This window comes from Hipposideros armiger, unplaced genomic scaffold (genome assembly GCF_001890085.2).
Source record: "Hipposideros armiger isolate ML-2016 unplaced genomic scaffold, ASM189008v1 scaffold_75, whole genome shotgun sequence".
NCBI classification, from domain to species: domain Eukaryota; kingdom Metazoa; phylum Chordata; class Mammalia; order Chiroptera; family Hipposideridae; genus Hipposideros; species Hipposideros armiger.
Window position 1 is genome coordinate 819,259 of NW_017731425.1, and position 16,510 is coordinate 835,768.

Here is a 16,510-nt window from a genome sequence, read left to right on the forward strand (position 1 = left end):
TCCCAAGCCAGCTCTTAACCAACGCGCCACTCGGCTGGCCCATGTTTTTGCTTTTTTCCTCATTTTAATCGCCACCCTGAATGTTCCACTAGCCACAGCTTGCACTTCCAGGCTTCTGCACACTGTCTGACCTGCCAAGAACACTTAACTCCTTCCCCTTTTAGATTTTACTTTTTCTGATAAATCTTTTCTGGCCTCCTATAACTAGGCCATATGCCCTGCCAGTGAGCACCCACAGCCCCCAGTACTAGTCTCAACTGTAGCATTTATTTCACTGTTGTTTTGCCTGTCTACTAATATTTGCTCCATCACAAGATGGCAAGCTTCTCAAGAGCAAGGACCTTGTAGGATTTGCTGTTGTATTCTCAGTACTCAGCTTAGTGCCAGTTTAGTGCCTGCCTAGCACATAATAGACATTTAATAAATAATGATTGAATCAATAAACCTTTACTGTCTATATCACTGTTTCACACCTAGTGATAAAAACCCTATATTGCTTTTATTTCCATATGTGTTAGCCTGAGCTTATAACCAGACTGTAAGTTTCTAAAAGACAGAAAATATACTTAGTGCTTCTAAATTACAAGTTACTGACGCAAAAACTGACACAGCTGGGCCAGCTGAATGGTTCAGCTGGTTGGGAGCGCGAGCTCTGAGCAACAAGGTCGCCGGTTCAATTCCCGCATGGGCCTGTTAGCTGCACCCGAGCTGAGCTGCTTCTGGGCTGCCAATGGATGGTGGGATGGCTCAGTTGGTGGGAGCGCGTGCTCCTGACAACAGGGTTGCCAGTTCAACTCCCACAACTAAGATTGAACACGTCACCTTGGGCTGAGCTGCCGTGGGCTGCCGACGGGAGGCCAGATGGCGACTGGACTTGGAGCTGAGCTAGCTGCGCCCTGCACAACTAAGATTGAAGGACAACAACTTGGCTGTTCTCCTTCCCCAATTCCCCAATAAAAAGTCTAAAAAAACCCCCAAAAAACAAAAACTGACACAGCTAACATTTATTCAGGGCTCAATGAATGTCGACAATCCAGTGATGGAGGGACTATTTCTCTCTCTTGCTCTCTCTCTCTGCATATGAGGAAACTGAGTCATAGACAGTTTAGTAGCTTCCCTAAGATGACATCGCTAGTAAGTGACAGAGTTGGGATTTGAATCCTGACATTGATGTCTGTACTTTTATTTATTTATTTATTATTATTATTATTTTAAGTTTTAAAAGTCATGTTTATTGAAGCATAATTTACATTCAGTAAAACTCACTCCAATTTTGACCAATGCAATTTACCACCATAATCAAAATGTAAAACAGTTTCTCAAAACTCCCTCATGCCCCTTTGCAACCAACCCCTCCCCTTAGGAACATATAATCTTTAGAACAGCCAAAAGAATGGAATTTTAAAATAATCTTTGTAAGTTAAAGCACAGTTGACAAAGTTGTCTTAAGATAGTTGTAGAACAGGTAGCCTAGTTACTGTGTCAAGCTGCAGGCTGGGGCCGGATGGTAGAAAAACTTTAAGTAATGGAATTGTATTCTATGGAAATTCCCTATGGGGCAGACATATATTCTTACAGATATATTCTTACAGCACCTTCTCAAAATTTACTCTAGCTACCATGAAAGGGAGAAAGCACAAACTTCTTTGTATATTACCAACTGTCACATGTTCAAATACACCTTATTTACATGTGAAAAGCTTCTTTGAAGCACCAGCCCTGAAGTGTGTCAGCATCTTTGAACTGGACTGAGCCAAGTCCCGAGCAGAGGCCGAAAAGTGCCTGTACTTTTAAACACGATAACAATAGGCTAAGGAAACTGAGACTTACAGATATTAAATAATTTACCCAAGATCATATTGTAGTATTGAGAATGGAACCCAAGTCTTCCCAAAGCCTGCACTCTTTTAATTATATTTGACATACTGCTTCTCTTGCTTTAAATGTCAATGCTAAAGCTCATACTAGGTGTTGATAAATTTTAAAAGCTGCAGGTGCAGTTTACTGAGATAGGAGAATATTAGATTCCAAAAGGCAGAGTTGTAGCTTACTGGGCTGATTTACCTTAAATACTGATCTCAATGTGAAAGCCATGTTTTCTAAGGCTGGCCTCAGTGAAAACCCACTCTCATTCTAAAATTTATGCTTCCCTTTCTGAAAACCAGTGATATGATGTTCCCAAGTTCTCTGCTTTTGTGGTTCCTCAGTGTGGAATGTATTGTTTCTGAAAGTGACCTGTGATCCACAAGCCTTCTTGGCTGTTTTATTGTTTACTCTTAAAAAATGACTACTCCTGGTAGGCTTACTAGACTCATTTTCCTTACATAGTACTCTGCTTTTCCCTTTATTTCAAACATTTATTAGACACTTAACTATGTACCAAAATGGAAATAACCTAACTCACTGAAGGCCATACTTTCAAAGAAACAGCCTTGGGTTTACATATTTTGACTGCAATATTATTTCCTTAACAAACTTCATAAAATCACCTTCTCAGTTTGGAATCATACACCCAAATATCTTTCAGCAAAATCTCAGTGGCTTTTACAGTATGTGATATGGAGAGAATAGCTGGAGCCAAGTCATTAAATCTTACTCCAAAGATTTTTACCAATACCTTGGCCCTTTATTTTAAAAACTATTTTTTATTGGGGAATTGGGGAAGAGGAACATTGTGTTGTTTTTTTCCAGGACCCATCAGCTCCAAGTCAAGTTGTTGTCCTTCAATCTTAGTTGTGGAGGGTGCAAGCTCAGCTCCAAGTCCAGTCGCTGTTTTCAATATTAGTTGCAGGGGTCGGGTGGGGTGGGCGTAGCCCACCATTCCATGCAGGAGTCAAGCGGCAACCTTGTTAAGAGCACGCGCTCTCACCAGCTGAGCCATCCAGTGCTTGTTGGCAGCTCAGCTCGGGCACAGCTCACTGGCCCATGTGGGAATCAAACTGGCGACCCCGTTGCTCAGAGCTCGTGCTCTAACCAACTGAGCCACCTGGCTGGCCCCTACCTTGGCTCTCTTTTGCTAACAAAAATTATTCTTAAGTCTTTTAACAGATATATAGCTTCCTTATTAGAGCTCTCCCACTAACATACCCTGTTATAAAAATAAACTGCTATCCTTCGTGGGAAATTTTCTGGAGGCTATTTCCTGAGACCGGTCTGGCCTTATCTCTCTAGATTAGTACTGATTTAATATGAAACCAATAGTCAAATATCCCTGAAATATTTAGTAAAATGTGAGTATTATATTTCACAGCATTGTCTTCAGTATTTGAGTACTGCTGTATCATATTACTGATACAGCAACATTTCCAGAAGAAATCTGAAGTTTGGAATAACGATAAGCCATAAAATATGGCCATATTATACCAACAAATGAAGCAAAGTTCAAATTTGGATCATAAGAAAAAGACCAAAACATCATCAATGATGATGACAGCCACATCTTTGAACTAAATCTGATTTTCCTGAGGCAGGAAAGTACTGAACCTATTAAAATAGAATACGCCTTTGAAGGACTGAGTAACAAGCCCATCCATCATCCCCCCCCCCAAAAAAAATCAAATCACACTGATAAATGTATTATTAGATGGGAGAAAAAGCAGAGATGACTAAGCTGAAAAAAATCTCCTCTGACTTGTCTTATATCTTTTCTAGGCAATGCTGTTTCTGATAAGACACATGACACAAAATATGTTTTTACTATATATCAAGGTGTGTACGTTAGAGAAGACAACAGTTTATTAAATAGAAAAATTAGATGATAGCAAAGGTAAAGAAGCTTTGGATTCTGAGGAAGAAATACTGGCACCTCTACAGGAGCACAGTATGTAATCTAAAATGGTACAAGTGCTGGCCTGTGTACAGGCTGTCTCTATCATAATCAGAGAGAAAAGCATTATAATCCAGCAGAAGAAGCCTTTCAGAATCTAAGGTGGGGCATTTCCTCAGACAGTAATGGAACACTCACTGCATACAAAGGCAATAGATTAGGTGCTGAGGGATCAATCCAAAAGAACCCCCTGCTACTCTGAAATTAAAAACTGCATTCTCATTTTCTCAAGCCTATATATTTTATGTAATGAAACAAAATTCATATATCTCTTGCAGAGGTGTAGGAGTATTTAGGACCCACAAGGAAAATTATGCAGCTCCCTTTCCCTTTGGCCTTTGCCTGTAGAAATATCCTACTGGTTCCCTGAAAATGGTGTGAGATTTCTCTAGCAAGTGAAATACCACTCTGTTGCTCTCTCTCCCTTACCGTTTCACTTTTTTTCATAACACCTAAGGCAACCTGAAATTTTTTATCATTTGTCTTTCCCAATTAGAACATAAGTTTTATGAAGGCAGAGATTTCAAATATTTTGTTCACAAATATATTTTCAGTATCTAGAACTATATCTAACATGTTGTAGGGTCTCAAAAATTTTGTAAACTTAATAAAAGTGTTAAAAAAAAAACCCCAAACCTCTAGTTAGAATTGTTAAATTCTAAAAATTTTGCCTATTTGTGTATATGTGTGTGTGACAGAGTAAATTTACAGACTCTGTGGTATAATTCCCAATATAGACCTAGTCAGCAGTCAGAAGACCAGAAGCTTATGTGAGGAGGTAGGAGTGACTGCAAAAACAAAACAAAGCAACATGTCTTATTAAAAGGACTGAAGGAATCAATCACTGCCAGCAAATTTCTCTAAAGAGTAAACTAAATTTATCCCTCTGTCCTTTCCATGTCTGAAATCTGACTGTAATGAATTCAAATTCACTTCAGATTAGTTGGGATTGACATTAGCTAGCTTTCTTCCTTGATAAAACGTCCAAATTTATTTAGTATTTTTTTTCTTTTTCTCTCCTCCCTAAATTATTCCCTGCAAGATGCAAGCTCTCAGATGGAACAATCTCCCATTTCTATTTTGAGAGTTGCCTGAGTCACAAGGTAGTCTTGGCGAATCACTCTGCTCTATCTCTCAGCTTATTGAGGCTGCCTGAGAACTTAAACTGTCAGCCAAACAGGAAGAGGGCCCTTCTGCCTAACTCCAAAAGGCCTAAGTCATATGGATGTGGTGAGGTTTAATAATGGATATAAATCACTGCAAATGGATTTCCCACAAGGTGGGGGGAAAAAAAGCAAACTTTTAAGTTAACTTCCTCTATATGAATTCAGGGCTGTTAGAAAAGATAGACTATTAAATATGGCTGAGCAAATGTCCCAATGTTTGCATAACATGTGTTTTCAACTAAAGAGACCCCTTCTGTATTCCTACTATATATGATACCCCATACTCCAAATATAAGCAAAGGAATATGTCTGATCTAACCATAGCAGTTACACTGTTAAACAAAAAAAAAGTCAACGTTCATAAACATGTGTAAACCATAAAGGCCCTTTTTCTTTTCCAAGAAGGGGTATGAAGCATTACTCCCACCTGGATACTGTTATTTGTGTGCCCCCTCTGTGCTCTTGAGTTCCTCTCAGTTGTTGTAACTAGCATGTCCTCCCTAAGCTGTTCTGCCCTAGTGACTATAATTCCAAACTCCCCTCCCTGGCAATGATGACGCTTGACAGAATAACTCTTTCTGTACTTACACAAACGGAAACAGGAGAAATGAAAAGCCCTGGGGATGCAGCCAGTGCAGGTCTCAAATTGATCCGCTGTTAAGCACAACCTGAATTTCTCTGCCTCTCTTCACTTAGCAGAGTTCCTCTCTTGGCTCAGGGTTAGTGATCTTGCATGGCATAGGAGGCTTAGGACCCAGGGGGCGCCTTTCAGCCGAAAAACACCTCGCTGCAGCAAGCTAGCTGGGAAGCTCCCAGTTCTAAAGAGAGGCTGTTTACCAGAAGAGCATAACAAGGGCAGGTCTGACTGCAAGGCTGGGACAGAGAGGCAGAGCTGCCGCCAAAGGGGACTCTGGTTGGACACCGGTTGGTCAATCACCTGCAGGATGAAGGTGGTGAGGATGCTGTTAGCCTGCATGCAAACATTCCTCCTCAGCAACATGCTCCTAGCAAAAGTCTATGGATCTGGAGGTAAGATTACAATCTTTCCTTTCTGCAGCAGCAACTTAATGAAGCAGAAAGGGTAAAGCTCCTTATTTCCCAAGCATGGCCAGGCTACAGAGGAAGATGACAGGAAATGAAGGTTTCTGTTGTCCCATGCAAGCTTTTCTCCCTTCTTTTCCTGCCAGAGACTTGCAGCTCCATCTTTGCCATTAAGAACAAAGGCAAGTAGCCACTTTCTCTTTTCTTTTCCTTGCCTGTGGCTCATGAGTGGATGGAACTTGGGGATTTATCTCCCCTACTGCCTAAGTTATACTGTCTTATTCCAGGGGCTTTGCATGATGTGGCCAGAGCACAGGCCCTCCTTCCCCAGCCTCTGCCCTGTGGCTCTCCTGCTGAGGGGAGTGGGAGTTTGGAGTCACATCCCGGTAGCTAATGAGGCAGGTTCCCTCCGTTTGAGGATGTCTTTTGCATCACTCTATCAAGGCTTTTGTAGAATTCTCTTGGGAGTGTTGCCTGTTGGAAGTTTGGCCATGTCCGCAGAGAAGGGTACACCAGAGTTTATGTAACATGGAATTACAACACAGGGATGAATTTCAGGCCTGGCTGCTCACTGACCCAAAACACCCAGGACCTCCCCCGCACCCTCCTCCTGAAGGGCCACAAGTTCCAGAATAACAACCCTTTGCACTTGTGCAGTGCTTTCCGGTTTGGAAAAAAAAACAAAACAAAAACAAGCTGAGGGCTGGGCACCGGTAGGGTTTTCCACATGAGGCAGGGAAGCCCAGCAGGGCCTAAGGTCTCCCAGCCGGAGTGACCCGGTCTTTCCTGCTCGCCACTCAAGTGTCTGGGGGGGCTCCTTTTCCTCACAGGCTGCTTCTGGGACAACGGCCACCTGTACAGGGCGGACCAGCCCTCCCCCTCGCCGGGCCTCCGCTGCCTCAACTGGCTGAATGCGCCGAACAGCCTGGCCTCTGCGCCCGAGTCCGGTGAGTGTCCGTCTACCCCCGGCGGCGGACGGGCGGCGGCCGTGGCCCCGGCCCCGACCCAGACCCATTGCGCCTTCTCTCCCCTCTCAGGCGCCGGCAACCACAGCTACTGCCGGAACCCGGACCGGGACCCGCGCGGACCCTGGTGCTACGTCAGCGGCGAGGCGGGCGCTCCGGAGAAGCGGCCTTGCGAGGACATGCGCTGCCCAGGTAACCGCATCGGACCGCGGGAACCTCAGAAGCCCCCACGCCCAGGGCACCTGGGAGCGGCCGTTACAGCCACCACGCACGTGCGACCGCACGACGCCGACTGGCCGAGCCCCGCCCCTGCGCCGTCCGATTGGCCAGGGCTATCTCCAGGCCGCAGGGCCTAAAGCTCATTGGACGCTGCAGCCTCTCGGAGTGAGCTCATCCTACGCGGACGCCTTGTAAACAACCGTGGGAGGCGAGGCCCTGCCCCTTAGCCGCGAGCTCTGGGTCCGCAACGCAGCCTGAGGGAGCCCCAGGGACCCTGCTTTCGGGGTGCGACACCCTTAGCGATCCCCTCACTGCTTACTGACGGTTTGTGGATCATCTGCTCCCTGCTAGGCTCTGCTCACAGCAGGAAGAAGCTGTTTAGGGGATCTGAGCCTCAGAGAAGTTCAGCAACTTATCTAAGGGAATGGCAGGATTCAGATTTGAATCCAAGTTTCTTAGATTCTAGAGGGCAGGCTTGTTGCTTTAGAGACTGCAAGACAGTTCTCTAGGATTAAATGGAATATGTAAAACATATAACAGGGATTGGCATGAAGCGTGGGCTCAATAAAGGTGAATTGCCGAGAGGACTCGTACTGCCTCCTGTTACGGAGGGCGACTCCCTGGAGAGGATGGCAGCTGCGCTGAGCCTTGGAAGATGGCAAGGATTTGAACAGATAAGACATGGGAGGCAGGCGAGGCCTTATGGCCTTCCTCTCACATTTCCCTTGTCCCAGCTATGGTACGGCCCTCTCAGGCCTGGTCTTGCCACTGGGGCAGGGTTTGATTTCAGTGTGTATGGGCCATTCTAAGGTGGACACTGCCCCTCCCCCAATACTCAGGCCAGGTTTAATTGTGGAATTCACTGAGGTCATTCTCTGATGAGAGCTGTTTCCCACTTCACCTCCAGAGACTGCTTCCCAGGACCCGCCAATCTCCACAACAGAAACCAAGAAGGCGTCTGAAATGCCAGGTGGAGATGAGGTGCAGGTGTTCCCTCCTGCCAACACCCTGCCTGCCCTGAGCGAGGTGGCAGCTGTTCAGCCTGTGATTGGAATCAGCCAGCGGGTGCGGGTGAACTCTAAGGAGAAAAAGGATCTGGGAACCCTAGGTATGACTGCCCCACCCCTGTCCTGTGGGATTTATGAAGAAGTATTTGCTGATTGTCTGGGGTGAGGCTAATGGGGCCTTGTGTCCTGTCCTTGGCAGGTTATGTGCTGGGCATTACCATGATGGTGATAATCATCGCCATTGGAGCTGGCATCATCTTGGGCTACACCTACAAGAGGTCAGTAGCTTCTTTTCTGGGCTCTCTTAGAGTATGGGAGGAAGGTACACAAATTGAATCACACTCCTTTGGGTCATTACTCAAGAAAGTAAAGAGAAAGAAAAAAACCAGCTCAAGATGTAGAGACTTGGTTCTAGTCTTTACTAGGTGACCTTGGACAGACCCTTTCCTTTGGTGCCTTTACTCCGCACCCAAAAGCCTTTTGGGGTACGGGTTCTTGTTGCCCATTTTACAGATGAGGAAACCTTTATCAGAGAGGTAAAGTGAGTCACCTAAGGTCACAGAGCCTGGGAGTGGCAGAACTTGGATTCAAACCCGGCTCTTTTAACACCAAACTCCTTGATGGTCTAGCCATCGTGTCTGGGGTGGAAGTGAGTGGCACTGCAGAAATCAGGCTGGACACTCATTACAGGGACCCAGAGATTGAATTCTTTCTGTGAGTTATAAAATTCTGCTGTAAGCAGAGGTCCCCAGCTACCACTTTTGCCACTGGGGCTTGAGTTTCCTGAGCCATAGGAATCTCCTCTAGGACATGAAGAGAAAAGTGAGTTGGAGGACAGAGAGTCTGCATACTACTCCTCACCACATATCAGAAAGCCAAAGAGGCTACCTGGGAAACTCTGGGACATGACCTGTGTGTCTGGGACAGCAGGAGGAGAAATGCTTATTTTGAGAGGGTCCCTGAGATAACACGTGGCAAAGGCTGTCAACGTTAGTGATGGGTGTATGATGATTGGGTGTATGATGATAAACTAGAGTTGCATTCAGTTTTACAGGACTGGCTAACTCTGGGAAAATTATTTGCTGTTTGGGGGGATTTGTCAGAATCAGGGGATTTGACCTCTAGCCCTGGTTTTCTGTGATATTTCTCTTCTGTGATCTGAAAAGGCTTCCTGTAAGGGAAGTGACATGGCAGCCTGCATATCTGAGGTGAAGGCCATGTCTGAGCCCACAGCCCTCGTGAATCACCCAGCATTAAATAAACCTAAGGTGTCCTTAGAGGTGATGTAGCCAACCTCCTCATTTTACAGATGAAAAAGGGAAAGTGTTGAGGAACAACAACAAAAACAATGCTAGCAGCAGCAGCAGCAAACATTTACCATATACCAGATATTGCTTCAAGCAGTTGCATGCTTTAACTCAATTCTTACAATCACTTTTATGAGGCAAATGATCTTATTAGTCCCCAGCTTACAGATTATGATACTGAGGTAAGAGAGGATATGTACCTTGCCTGAGATCACACACCTAACATTTGGTGGAACCAAGTCTTAGTCCTGCCACTAACTAACTATCTGTGTGGCTTTGGGCAAGTTGCTTCTATTTCTAGTCCAGAGCATTGCTGTAGCTAAGGCATATGACTGCTTAGCTCAGTGATCATAAATGGTAGCTGTTTTTCTTTTCTGCAAAATGTGGGTACTGTATTAGTGCTCTCCAAGCCCTGTTCCTTCTCTTAATTTTCTATGATTCAGGAAGTAGAGGTTCAGAGAGGAGAAGTATTGACCTGAGAGGGTCTCCTGAGTCCAGTCCAAGGTTGTTGCCCCCAGTGGGATGGTTGATGTGGCAGGTCTAGGGATACCTGCTTGTTCATTCCAGAGTGTTAGAGGAAATGATGTGGTGACCCTGGCCTAGAACTTGTAGTCAGAACCAAACCATGTTAGCTAAGTTTAACCCTCCTTCCTCAGCCACTGGATAGCAGTTGACTCTCCTCCAATCTCATGACAGTTTCTAGGCCTCCAGGTGCTTGAAGTGACTAAACGTTCTTAATTCCAAGCTCAGTTCTCATGCCCACTGAGGGAGCCAGGCCTTTCTTCTAGATTTGCTATTCTAGATTGTCACGAGACTGCCCTGAGTCCTAATATTTAATTTCCTGTAAACTCAGGGCAAGACACCAAGTCACAAGACTCCCCGTTACTAACCACTGAACCACCCTTTTCCTCAGTAAAAGTGCTCTGAGAACAGACTATACATACAACAGGAAACCACATGCGTGCTAGAATCAAGCTCTCCCCAGAGTCAGAGAGTACGTGTCCTGTTGAGGGAACGTTCTGCCACTCTGCACCTTGGTTTCTTGTCTGTTGAATGGGGATCTATCCTCCCTCCACACCATAGCCACCCCACACCCACCTACCCAAGATTACAAATATTAAATGTAAATAGTAGAACACTAGTCAGGTTAAACAGTCACAGTAGCAGCCAACATGTATTGTAGGATCTTGCCCAAACCTCATGACCACACTAGAAGAATCGCTTTTACATTGTTTTACATACAGTGCCATGTCCAAGGTACACAGCTAATAAGGCGTGTCTACAGATTATCAAGAGCTCCCAAAAGTCCAGAGAGGCCTAGTAGCTTCATGCAAATTGGTTTGAATTTAAAAGGACACTAGGAAAAATAGAAATTTTCAAAATAAAATAGCTGGCTTTAAAAGTAAAAAAACTCCCCAAACACCAGGATCTAGTTCTGGAACTACTACCAATTCTGGGTGTGACACTGGACAAATCATTTACCTTCTCTGGTTTTGTCAGTTTCCTCATCTGTAAAACAGTGTAGGTGCAGGAGGTTAGACATGGTGATCTAATATTTCCTAAAAAGACAATATTACCTGCTGGTGGCTGCAGGCAGGACTGGGTTCAAATCCCAGCTCTGCCATTTGCTTGAATAAATGATTTAACCTCTCTGCATCTGCCTTTCCATCTCTGAAACAGAAATCCTAATAGATGCCATGTAGGTTTGTTGTGAGGATGAAACGAGACACTATTTTGGGCATACATTTGGTGTTCATAATAACCTTAGCTGCCTTGAGGAACTTTTCCTGAGCAACAGTGTGGCACAGCACTGCTGACTGGGAAAATAGCCATGGCTCAGAATTACGTAATAATTTGAAGAAACCTGTGTTGCCTGAAGGTTGTCTTCAGTGGCTCCACAACCTCCCCCACCAAAAAAAAAAATAATAAATATATATATATGTCAGAGGCAGGCAGGAGCTCCATCGGCACCTGGAGCAGTCAGGGGTAGAATTACAGCAAGCCTTGAACTCCGCCAAAGGCCATGAGGCTAATGGGATGGAGCTTTCCCCTGGCTGGGAAGGGTGGGTAGGCACCAGGCTTTCTCTCAGGGGAGGAAGGGCGGCAGGTGGGGGTGGGTGAGAGCTTAGCCAGGCTGGTCTTTGTCCTGGTTGTCTAGGCCACGAGGTTCAGATGGCCAGTCTACAGCTCCGTCCCTGGTCGCTGCCCCAAGCGCAGTGTCTCTGCTAGCTCTGCTAGCTTCTTTTCTGATTAAAAAGGCAAAGGAAAAACTGTAAGTCAACACCACTCCACCCCTTAGGAAAGGAGCTGAGTCAGTGAATAAGTCTTTTGTTCTTTCTTGGCTGCCAGAAAACAGTCTGGCTACCCCCACTCCCCAAGAAAGGCAAGGAGAATGGGCTGAGCTGCCTGATGGTCAGTGCAGCAGGCCTAGTAGCCTTTCGAATCCTGAAGGGAGCTGGGGCAGCCACTGCATCTCCAGGATTCACAGGCACCTTTAACAGGAGGCACGTGAGGTTGGGTGCAGAGATCAGAGGCTTCTAAATGGATGAGACTTTAATCCAGATGAGTCCCAGGACCTGCTTCCTTTCCCCTTGGCTGCTCTTCCAGCCCTGCTCTGTCTCATTAATACGGAATTGATTTTTCCCTCCTAAAGACTTGATGCAGCCTGACCATTGTCAACAGCTCAGCTGGCCGCAGCCAGATGTTTGGTAAAGGAGGTAGCTAAGGAGAACAAAGTCTGTTTCTTCATCTATAAAATGTGGACATTATCTTGCAAAGTTGGTGTGGAAATTAAAGACGATATATAAAGTGTGTGGCATCCAGCAAGTGTATAGGAAGCTCTTCTCAGCCTGGATGGGAAGGCCATTTCCCAGCACCTTAGTAGATACTCAGGAAGTACCCTTTTCCTCCAGCCCCTTAGATTTTCAAATTCAGGCCTGGGCAAAAGACACTTCTTTTGAAAATTGCCTTTTGATCTTCTGCTAGCATGGGGGCTCCCTTAATAAAATTAAACCCAGACCATCAAAGTTTCTCCCTACCTGGGCAACCTTGAAGAATCTGGCTTTCTGTTTTATTATGGAGGTAGGTATTTCCTTCTGTGTGGCAGCAGTTGTAACTGATGAACAGTGCCCAGGGACAAAGTGGATCTCAGGCTGTGAGTGAGGATGCACTTGGTCCAGATGACCCTCTCCCCATGTCCCTCCATCTCTTCTCTGGGTGCTCTGGGAGTTACTCTGCTGTGGGACTTGGTGGAGTCCAGTACAGAGGCTAATGAGAAGGCTAGGGCAGGAGCCTCGGCTTAGCACATTCAGAAACTCAGTCACCCGGGATGACTCATGGAGATGAGCTCACAAATTTGCCTTCTGTGACCTTACACTGAGAACGAGGGAATCAGAGCACATCTCATGTGAGGGACCTTACAGTGTTAGGGGCCCTAGTCCATCTCCTTGTTTTACAGATGATGAAATTGATGCCCAGAGGGGAGGGCAGTTGCTGAGATCACATAAACAATACTTGCCTTGGCTGGTCAGTAGGAGAGTTTCCTTGGGAAACCAGATTAAGATAACATTGTTCGGTGAGTCAAGTCATATTCAGGACAAACCTTAATAACCTCCTATGAGTTTTATAGCAGTTACACTGTTTTTGAAATGCTGTCACATTCATTATCTTATTTTGAGGCAGATATTATCCACATTTCACATAGAAGGGAACCAAGGCTCAGCAAGGCAAAGTGTTTTGCCAAGTGTCACACAGCCAAGGCTGTTGGTGCTAGAACATGAGTAAAGAGCTGATTGATTTAAAGACAGTTCTGAGGCACCTGTACAAAGTCCTCCTCTTCCAGCCCCTATTATTTTCTCAATATTCTTCTCCTGCCTCTGGAAACTTTTGTCATTGCATCTCACATCGTGACAGATGTATAATCCGTCAGATCTCAGCCATCTCCGTGAGGAGGTCTGAAGCAGGCCTGCATTGTTTCACCAAGTCATCCATCAGCTGCCTATTGCAAGGCCTCTTTGGGGAAGGTGCTCCTTCCAGGAAGATTTCCTCTGGCAGCTGAGCCCACATATCTAATAGTTGCTGACTTTGGAGGATGCTGACCTGCGTTCTGAGTGCTGGTTCTGGTGTGCAGTGTGCTAGGCACTCACCAAGGCCTTTGGCCTGCAATGGGGGTAGCCTGGTCCAGTGGGAAGGGCCCTACCTGTGTAGCCAGAACACTGGATTTGAGTACCTGCCCCACCGTTTCTTTGAGGTGATCCTGATCAGGTCTTAACTTCTCTGAGTATCAGCCAGAGTTCAAGAGAGTTCGGTTGAAGCCCACCATGTGGTCAGAGAGTACTTTAACTTTCCTGGGCCATTTCCTCATCTATAAAATGAATCAGACCTAATTCTTAGAGTTCAACTGAGAATGAAGTGAGATAATGTACATAAAGTCCTTAGCATGGAGTAAATGCTCCACGTAAGTAAATGAGGCAACACCATGGCCTGACTGGGTCACTGAGTACTATGAGAATTCAAAGGCGTGTGAAAACTGATGGGTCTGATGGTCATTGTCGCATTGTTTCCTATTGACCTAAGCAGCCCTCAGAGTACTTTTTTGCCCTCTGTGTGGGTTGAGGGCAGTCCCTGTTTCCAGCCAGGGCTCACACCTTCTGGAACTTTAAGATAAGACAATTGTCTCAGAACAGGATAGGTCAGTTTTATGGACTTTCTGGGTTAGGGCTGAAATAGTTCTCTGGGTCTCTTGGCGTCCAAGGCTGAAAGAACAAAATTGTATCTTGCTTGAAGAGTGTCTTTCCTCTGCATTCGCTTCATTGAGCCCCACTGTAGCTCTGTGAGGTTCATGCCACTGTCACCCCCATTTTACAGACGAGGAAGCAGAGACCAGAGGTGTAGGAGCTCCTTGTTCAGGCAGCCTGGCAGAAGAGAAATCTAGTACATCGCTCACTGTTTCGCTCAGAACACGGCTAGCTCCTGCCCTGCCTGGGCCTCAGAGATGCTACCTAATGAGCCGAACCATGCAGGAGGCACAGCTTGAACACTTCCTTCTTTACTTGCCAGGGGGAAGGACCTGAAAGAGCAGCATGAGCAGAAGGTGTGTGAAAGGGAGATGCAGCGAATCACCCTGCCCTTGTCTGCCTTCAGCAACCCCACCTGTGAGATCGTGGATGAGAAGACTGTCGTGGTCCACACCAGTCAGACTCCCATCGACCTTCAGGAGGGCAGCGCCCCCCTGATGGGTCAGGCAGGCACTCCTGGGGCCTGAGCCCCTGCACAGTGGGCAGGAGCCCATGCAGACACTGGTGCAGGATGGCATACCCTCCTACAGATGGGAGAACCAACACTTTTTGTTGTGGTTAAAACCCTCCCCCCACTTTTTTTTTTTCCTTTTGTTTTTTTTGTGAATCATAAGCAGATGGCACTGTGGGCTCAGGGCGAGTCTGGGTAGGGTCCTACCGATGCTCTTTCTCCATTCCTTGGAGTGGGAGTTTGCCCATGGATGGAGACAGTGGCAGTCCGCCTTCCTCCCCCCAGCAGTGTGGCTGACAAGGGCTTCCAAACACTGCCTGCGCCCCGGAACTGAATCAGGGACAGACAGGGAGCTCTCCCAGGCTCCTCTGTGCTTTATTATCTAAGGTGGCCTTGGGGTCCGCCCTTCCATTTGTTCTCTGTGGGTTTGAATGGCGTACACTGTTATTCATAGTTCAGGTCAAGCAGGACGAGAGGTGGCATTTAAAAAAATATATTTAGTTTTTTAAATATTTGGGATGGAACTCCCTCCTGACCTCTGAGAATGGGAAGTGAGTTTGTGTAACAGTCTAAACTGTGGGTTGAGAACGGGATCTAGGCTGGGGGCTGCTGGGTGTGCTCCAGCCTGCTGGCAGAGATGTGCCTTGACAACAGCGGGCCAGGCCTGGACCTGGGGCCAGGGACTCTTCCTGTTTCACAAGGAACGGAACGGAAAAATTGCACTGAACATTATTCCACTTGGGAAGAGGGTAGAGAAGGATCACGACTGCCTTAGGCCACAGGACCTGAGGTGGACTGGGGGTGCTCCAGACAGTGTCTCTTCAGGGTGTACAGTGACCTCTCTTCATTTTGCAGGGGTAAGACAACAGCCAGCTAACCTATGGGAATTACACTGTGGGGCCTGTGAGCTGCTTCTCAGAGGTTAACCTGGAAACTAAGCTCAGAGGCAAGGTATTAATAATCAAGTGCTTCAGGGCTCGCCCCTGCAGTGGCCTAAGTTTGCAGGTGGCTCTGTGGCTTCTAGGCCAGTGCCTTCTGGAGGGGCAGTGGGGCTAGGATCACAACCCCTAACTTGTAAAGCAGTCATAGAATCATTGGAAGGGACCTTAGGGTTCCTCAAGCCTTTTGGACACTGGGGCCCAGAGGGGGACAGTAACCCCTAGGCCATAGAGCAAGCTACTGGCATGGCCAAGAGGAGAGTACAGTTTCCCATGGCCCCATGCTGCCCTGTGTCAAAGGCTCAGTAGGGCCTCCAAGTCCTGAGGTCCCACTCGGAGGCGTTAGCAGCGCCCCCTATCCAGAGCTTCCTTCCCAAAGCCCTTCCATTGCCCCTTGTGAAGAGGTGGGGGGGTTAGTGCGGCCTATTCTCTTTAGCAGACTGTTCCCAGGGGTGGTTTGCTGAGGGGACCTATGCCTCAGGGGGTCCCTTGGTATTACTGATACTGAAGAAGAGAACATTACTGGTTTCTACTTTTCTATAAAAGCATTTCTCTCTCTACATGTTTTATATACCTCATTCTGACACCTGCATATAAAATGCAGGAAACTGCTCTGTATTTGACTTATATAAAAAAAAATTAAAAAAAAAAGACTCCGTATTGCCAAGTTTTTCTTGGGTGTTAGAAACACTTATCCCCTAAGTTGGAAAGTTTCTGGTTACCTTGTCAACACCTGTGTGGCAAGCTCAGGCTTTCTCCCTCACCCTGGCCCTGTAACCTAGAGGTGGCAACAG

The 16,510-nt window shown here is 46.3% G+C and overlaps 2 protein-coding genes across 3 annotated transcripts in view; both read left to right on the top strand.

The window, feature by feature from the left end:
- PATZ1 (POZ/BTB and AT hook containing zinc finger 1) overlaps nt 1-6,124 on the top strand; it is a 52,975-nt gene extending 46,851 nt beyond the window's left edge. Inside the window, exon 9 of one of the 2 annotated variants that reach the window (XR_002124045.1) lies at nt 6,050-6,124. The gene's annotated coding sequence lies outside the window, so the exon portion shown is untranslated. The remainder of the gene's footprint in view (nt 1-6,049) is intronic. The other variant, XR_002124048.1, reaches the window with a different exon arrangement.
- PIK3IP1 (phosphoinositide-3-kinase interacting protein 1) lies at nt 5,812-15,495 on the top strand. Its single transcript, XM_019643092.1, has 6 exons — nt 5,812-6,021; nt 6,864-6,980; nt 7,071-7,190; nt 8,125-8,325; nt 8,424-8,502; nt 14,590-15,495. Exons 1-6 carry the CDS (start codon nt 5,937-5,939, stop codon nt 14,792-14,794), a joined length of 807 nt encoding a protein of 268 aa, XP_019498637.1. The 5' UTR covers nt 5,812-5,936; the 3' UTR covers nt 14,795-15,495.
- Nucleotides 15,496-16,510: the final 1,015 nt, after the last annotated feature.